We start from the raw sequence: 7,724 nt of genomic DNA, 5'->3' as shown, positions 1-7,724 counted from the left end.
TAATTTCTTACATATGTACGTATATGTATGCATATTATCTATAATGATAAAAATGAAGTATATTATTGAAAAAGTAGAAAGTTCTATATTATATTTTTCAGATTTATATTAATTTGACAAATATGATGCAACAACGCCATTATCAAGATAAATAACTAATCATACAAAAGTATCATTTCTTCACTCACCAGATACTGCAATGTTGTCACCAGCTGATTATGAAAAAAAATATAATAAATATCAATTTTATGTCCATTATTTTATTAAACAATATTATTACGTAAAATTGTATAACAATAATGACGTAACTTTATTCGCCATTATTATTTAAATATTTCTATAACTGATCTTCCATAACTGATTTCTATAACTGATCATTTTTCGCAGAGACACATTTTAAAACAAACGTTTGATTATTGAAATAATATATACTCCATAAAAATGGAATATTATCGACGTGCATATAACTAGTGATATTTAAATAATGTTTGTAAAATAAATTAAAAAAAAATAAAAAGCTTTTGACGAATGAAGCTGTGAAAAATGCAATTAATAAATAAATTGTGAGTCGTAATAAAATAGCAGAACTAAAACTTACATGCACAAAAATTTAAGGATTTTCTTCTACATCATGTTATTGAGACATATGTATATATTATTTATTATACTGCTTCCTATATGTACATTTAAAAATGACAATAGAATAGATTTAAAAGTTTTTCATGGAATCTCCTCAAAATAAATTTGTCTTAATGTTATATTTATCATTTTTATTCCTTACATATGAGCATACCATATCACTTAATTGCAAAACATTATTCTAATACATTTTCCTTAAAATTATGAATGTAAAATGTCAAATTATTTCTAAAAATATAACTATTTTTGCTTGTCTCTCTCAAGAGAATTTATATTAAACTGATATGTGTAATAACAATATATCATAATACCTAAATAATTAAATAAAAATATATATACAGTTGTAATATTTGTAAATATATATTTGTAAAACATATCTACAACTCATGTTATATAATATATATTTATAATTAAAAGTTTACTATGTGTGCGTCGTTTAAATATAACACATATTTACACACTTATATATATAAAACAATACATACATGCATAAATATATATATATAAATATATATATATATATATATATATATATATACATGTCAATATGATTGTCAATCTCAAAATCTCTTGTTGGTTATCTGTTAAATTTAAATGCATATAAATGTTCATCCACATTTTAAGAGTAAAAACTTATAAAAATTTATATGCCAAAAATTCAGCTTTTAATTTGAACTTATGAAATTTTCAATATATATGTATAAAATTCTAGCTAAAAATATTTAAAGATATATCTAGCAAAAATACAAAAAAAAATAATTTGAAGAAATGTTTGACGTTCAAGAAAAGATTCCAATAATTTATGTATCTACAAATTACATGTACTAAGTCTAAACTTTGAGAGCTTTCTTACAATACAGTAAAATGTATTACAATTTAATCTATACCACATAAAATGTTTAAAAAAATTTTTTTAATATTTTTTAGCTAATAACGAGCTTCTTAATATGCCTTAAAATGTTTCTACCATTCTTTTTTACTAAAAAGTATAAACGATATTCTATTAATAAAACTAATAATAATACATCATTTGATATTTTACTGGCTTTATCAATTTGATATCTTTTATTTACTGAATGTGCGACGAAGAAAAGTGTTAGAGAAAATACGTAAATTTAATACACTCTTAAAGTTTTTTTAATTTTCTAGAAACTGATGTCCAGAATATAGAAATCCTCATAAATACTTTAACTATTTAGTTTTTTACGACAACATAATACATTATTAATTATGTTAATTTAAATTTATAATTAAAATTATATTCGCAAAAAAAAGATATTCATCGTTTATTTGACATTTACATATAATAACTAATAAAAAGAAAAATATAAAACATTTGAAAAATAAAACATTAAGTTTTATCTTTCTATATAAAATTTTAATATTCTACCTTGAGTATTGTGTTATAAATAGTCTTCAAAATCTATTACTATATCATTTACTGCTTCATTGTACAAATATTTACGGAAATATCGTTCGTCAAAAGAATACCCATTATATAAAAATTAATCTATCATAACATCATCCGCGTGGATATTATCATGTACATTATCTTCACCGTTTATAATGTTATCTGCGGATACTGTGCTTTCCAGTTGTTAACATTTTCTTCCATCGATTTTTTAACCAGGATTTGAACATTTTGTGAAATTATCTGAAAGAACATAATCGTTATTATATATAAATCCTTAATTTCATAAAAATTATAATTACTCTACCTGTAATTTCTTCATTATTTTTATCATTATCCTGTTGTTCTTAATTTTTAGCAGGTTGAGGATGATATTCCTGTTCTTCGAAAGATATGAAACAACGACGCAGCCAGAGGTATCTATAGTTATGCGTTTTTATTCCATTATAGTCTTTCATAAGTTCTAATCCTTTAGCCTTAAATTGCAAAAAGTCAATCTCGTTTCCGGATTCCTTGCACTTTTGGAACCACTTATATAGCTCTCTCTTCAAGCTGCTATATTCTGTTTGGTTGTCCGCTTTTAATAGTTGTCCGATTGATTGATTTACTGGACTTTGAGAACGTTCAATAACGTTGCGGGCAGTATTTCGACAAACATTATATTCAGCAGCCATTTCATTTATTGTAGTATGACTATCTTGTTTATGACACGTTTCAAATTCTTGTTTAACCGAAAAAAGTATGTTTCTTATCATTTCTGTTTCTCTTCACCTGACATTATAATTTATATTAAAAGATTATTTTTGCACAAAAACTTCGCTTTACTGACTTTAAAATTTTACTGACCTCAAACAGAGAAAGAAGAGACTTTGAAAATTTGTGCCACACAATATAAAGTTGTCGAAGTAATGAGAATAATTGTAGAGAGTTGTCGAGGTTAAAATAATTGCTCTTAAGAACTTTTCGAACTATCACAAAGAAAAACAATATCGAACAGTCATATTTCAATTTACAATAATATTTTCTTATTTATAGCAATATATATTGGTTAATATATTATATCGGTTAATATATACTAATTTCATTGTTTATGTTTATACAATTTAAAATATAACAATAATGTCAAAAGAAAATTATGAAAAAATTGTACGAGGGAACTGCATAATCTGTAAAGAACCTCATTAATCTTTTATTAAATATATACATATAACTACATTTTAAGAGTAAAAATTCGTAAAAATTTATATGCTAAAAATTCAATTTTTAATTTAAATTTGTTGTCAATATATGTATATGTATATATAAAGTTCTAGCTAAAAAAATTTAAGAAGATATATGTAGCAAAAACACAAAAAAAATTTTTAAATACTGGACGTTCAAGAAAAGATTCCAAAAATTTAAATATCTGTAAATTAAATACTACGTCTAAACTGAGAGCTAGCTTACAATACGGGTCCGTTTCTACTGCCAGGCAAAGTGAGGAGCCATGGTTCCGACAGGTGAGAGAGACATCATATTTTTCAACACATTTTTTTTCTTGATACAAAATTCAGTATTGCTATTGTAATTTTTTAAAAATTTGTGTTTGGATTAATATTTTTTATCCAGATTTATTTCGAAAACTAAAATCTCTCCTCTGACGTACAACAAAATTCCGAAGAAATTTTGAAGAAAAGGATGATGAGATAAATACAAAAGATATGAAAAAAAAATTAAAAAAGAAACAAGAGATCTTTCATTAAATAAGAAATTCTATAAACCTGTACTTTAATAATGCAAAATTATTTATTTCGTAATTATTTTATATATATCAAGATTTTACATTAAGTGAAAATCAAGTCATTTAAACAGATGAAATAAGAGAAATTTTATAATGTATAAATTAAATTATTATATTTAATTATATATATATATATATATATATATATATATATATGTATATATGTATTATATATGTATATATATGTATTATAATATTATTAAATATTATATTTATATTTATTTAATGCAATTGTAATACCTCATTACTTTTAAGAGTGTGAAAACGTTTCTTGAGTTTACATCAATGTGTTAAAAATATCTATCATTTCAAATATTTTATAGCTCATTACGAGTTTTTTAATGTGCATTAAAATATTCAACATTCTGTTTTACTAACACAAGAACAAACTATATTCTTCTGTTTAAAATAAATATAACGCTTGAATCAATTTGATGTATTTTATTTACTAAATTTGCAAATAAAATTAAAAACATTTTGTTAATATACGTATATATGAATAAATAGAACTAAAAACTATCTACATATTCTCAATTTTAGTGAATATTAAAACATTTATATTAAAATTTTATTCAAAGAAATAAATTTACCGATAAAAATACATCTATTTCTTCACATAAAAAAAGTTGTAGAAAAAATACGTAAATTTAATATGTTCTTAAAGTTTTTCTTGATTTTCTAGAAACTGATTTTCCGGCATATAGAGATCTTTATGAATATTTGAATATTTCGCAGTTATTTACGACAATAAAATACATCATCATGTATATTAATTTTAAATTCAAATTTCCAATCTAAAATTGTTTTACTAAAAAAAACATTACTCATTTAATAGTTGCAGCTAACAATGAGTAATATAAAGAAAAATATAACACATTAAGTTTCATATATAAAATTTCAATATTCCATCTTGCGTATTGTGTTAAAAATATCAAAAGCTATAATGTACCAAAAAACTATACAAATTTGCCTCGTCGTAACTCGTATCGGATGATTCTATTACTCTAAGAATGTCTTCTACGTGTACTTCTACTTTGTTATCTAAATTTAGGGAGCTTGATTCTATAGTTTCTTCACCGTTTATAATGTTATCTACGGTTACTGTGCTTTCCGGTTGTTGACATCCTCTTCCATCGATTTTTTGGCCAGAGTTTGAACATTTTGTGAAATTATCTGAAAGTACACAATCGTTATTTACATAAATCCTTAATCTTATAAAAATTGTATTTACTCTACCTATAATTTCTTCATTATTTTTATCATTATCCTGTTGTCCTTGATGTTCTTTTTCTTCATCTTCTTTATGAGAATTGAGATCTTCTATTACATCATCTAAAGGGGTAACTTTTTCTTTGTATTTTCCAACACTTTTCCTGTTTTTCGATTGTTCTTCTACTTGTGCTGATATTTCCTTAAGTGTCGTATCTTCTTCAGTTACATTTATAATTACCTTTGGTGTCTGATTAATTGAAGACGTTGCCATTGTATTTTCTTTTGTACAACAATTTGACAAAAAGTCGTTAAATAATTTTATGAAATGTTCACACTGATTGTTATACCATTCCTCGTTAATCGTTGAAACATAAATGTTCATATCGTAAAATGTGCAAAAGTCGTGAAATTTATTTTTACATTTTTCTCTTATTACTTTAGTCGTGAGTCTCTTTATTCTTGATATTTGTTTATTGTATCCTAAAAGAAACTGTACCTCGAAATTGTCTTTTTGCGTAATATATTTTGCATCAATATCAGGAAACATCCTGGATCCAAGAACGATTAAAAGCACTTTGTCACTTACATTTGTTTCCTGTTGACGTTTTTTCACAAGTTTCACAAAATGATTATTGCACCAATCTGTGAGAATTTTATGAATTTCATCGTATGTTGTACATAAATTAGGAATATTTTTTATATTCTTAGCGATTTTTTGCATTGTACCGTCATAAAAATAAAATGGTGGAAATTTATGATCACCTGTAATATTTGTACAAAATATAACATTTAGGAAGTCTGTTAATATTTGCCTGTCAATTTTCTTCTCGCTTTTCGGTATAAAAGTTTTCGACCACTGGAATTTTGTTTTAAACATAATATAAACATTATCTCTTTTAACGTTCTTCTTCTCCAATCGGTGCGTGAGCTCTTGAATAACATTTTCAGCAGGTTGTCCGATTGCTTGATTTACTGGACTTTGAGTACGTTCAATATTACTAATAGTGTTTCGATAAACATATGCTGCAGCCATTTCATTTTTTGTATGATCACTATCTTGTTTATGACACGTTTCAAATTCTTGTTTAACCGAAAAAAGTATGTTTCTTATCATTTCTGTTAGTCTCTTCACCTGACATTATAATTTATATTAAAAGATTATTTTTGCACAAAAACTTCGCTTTACTGACTTTAAAATTTTACTGACTTCAAACAGAGAAAGAAGAGACTTTGGAAATTTGTGCCACACAATATAAAGTTGTCGAAGTAATGAGAATAATTGTAGAGAGTTGTCGAGGTTATAATTGCTCTTAAGAACTTTTCGAACTATCACAAAGAAAAACAATATCGAACAGTCATATTTCAATTTACAATAATATTTTCTTATTTATAGCAATATATATTGGTTAATATATTATATCGGTTAATATATACTAATTTCATTGTTTATGTTTATACAATTTAAAATATAACAATAATGTCAGAAGAAAATTATGAAAAAATTGTACGAGGGAACTGCATAATCTGTAAAGAACCTCATTAATCTTTTATTAAATATATACATATAACCACATTTTAAGAGTAAAAATTCGTAAAAATTTATATGCTAAAAATTCAATTTTTTAATTTAAATTTGTTGTCAATATATGTATATGTATATATAAAGTTCTAGCTACAAAAATTTAAGAAGATATATGTAGCAAAAACACACAAAAAATTTTTAAATACTGGACGTTCAAGAAAAGATTCCAAAAATTTAAATATCTGTAAATTAAATACTACGTCTAAACTGAGAGCTAGCTTACAATACGGGACCGTTTCTACTACCAGGCAAAGTGAGGAGCCATGGTTCCGACAGGTGAGAGAGACATCATATTTTTCAACACATTTTTTTTCTTGATACAAAATTCAGTATTGCTATTGTAATTTTTTAAAAATTTGTGTTTGGATTAATATTTTTTATCCAGATTTATTTCGAAAACTAAAATCTCTCCTCTGACGTACAACAAAATTCCGAAGAAATTTTGAGAAAAAGGATGATGAGATAAATACAAAAGATATGAAAAAAAAAAAATTAAAAAAAAAACAAGAGATCTTTCATTAAATAAGAAATTCTATAAACCTGTACTTTAATAATGCAAAATTATTTATTTCGTAATTATTTTATATTTATCAAGATTTTACATTAAGTGAAAATCAAGTCATTTAAACAGATGAAATAAGAGAAATTTTATAATGTATAAATTAAATTATTATATTTAATTATATATATATATATATATATATGTATATATATGTATATATGTGTATTATATATGTATATATATATGTATTATAATATTATTAAATATTATATTTATATTTATTTAATGCAATTGTAATACCTCATTACTTTTAAGAGTGTGAAAACGTTTCTTGAGTTTACATCAATGTGTTAAAAATATCTATCATTTCAAATATTTTATAGCTCATCACGAGTTTTTTAATGTGCATTAAAATATTCAACATTCTGTTTTACTAACACAAGAACAAACTATATTCTTCTGTTTAAAATAAATATAACGTTTGAATCAATTTGATGTATTTTATTTACTAAATTTGCAAATAAAATTAAAAACGTTTTGCTTATATACGTATATATGAATAAATAGAACTAAAAACTATCTGCATATTCTCAATTTT

The 7,724-nt window shown here is 23.8% G+C and overlaps 1 protein-coding gene and 1 long non-coding RNA gene across 2 annotated transcripts; both read right to left on the bottom strand.

Moving 5' to 3' along the window:
- Positions 1-2,037: 2,037 nt before the first annotated feature.
- On the bottom strand, positions 2,038-3,036 carry LOC114938360 (uncharacterized). Its single transcript, XR_003821063.1, has 3 exons — positions 2,897-3,036; positions 2,358-2,821; positions 2,038-2,293 (listed from the first exon to the last, which is right to left on the bottom strand). It is a non-coding gene; the product is annotated as an uncharacterized LOC114938360 (long non-coding RNA).
- Positions 3,037-4,707: 1,671 nt separating this feature from the next.
- LOC114938309 (uncharacterized) lies at positions 4,708-6,345 on the bottom strand. Its single transcript, XM_029312193.2, has 2 exons — positions 5,067-6,345; positions 4,708-5,003 (listed from the first exon to the last, which is right to left on the bottom strand). The coding sequence occupies exons 1-2, from the start codon at positions 6,154-6,156 to the stop codon at positions 4,762-4,764; spliced, it is 1,332 nt and encodes a 443-aa protein (XP_029168026.1). The 5' UTR covers positions 6,157-6,345; the 3' UTR covers positions 4,708-4,761.
- Between the last annotated feature and the right edge of the window lie 1,379 nt (positions 6,346-7,724).

Source organism: Nylanderia fulva, unplaced genomic scaffold, assembly GCF_048542155.1.
Source record: "Nylanderia fulva isolate GAGA-0341 unplaced genomic scaffold, ASM4854215v1 Scaffold17, whole genome shotgun sequence".
Taxonomy (NCBI): Eukaryota; Metazoa; Arthropoda; class Insecta; order Hymenoptera; family Formicidae; genus Nylanderia; species Nylanderia fulva.
The sequence above is the reverse complement of the archived record's forward strand: the minus strand, read 5'-3'. Positions and strand labels throughout refer to the sequence as shown.

Bases quoted from the DNA above. Each gene is read 5' to 3' on its own strand.
- LOC114938309 (XM_029312193.2), bottom strand. From the start codon at position 6,156: ATGATAAGAAACATACTTTTTTCGGTTAAACAAGAATTTGAAACGTGT. The intron at 5,004-5,066 runs GTAGAGTAAATA...GTGTACTTTCAG, and splicing joins AAATAATGAAGAAATTATAG to ATAATTTCACAAAATGTTCA.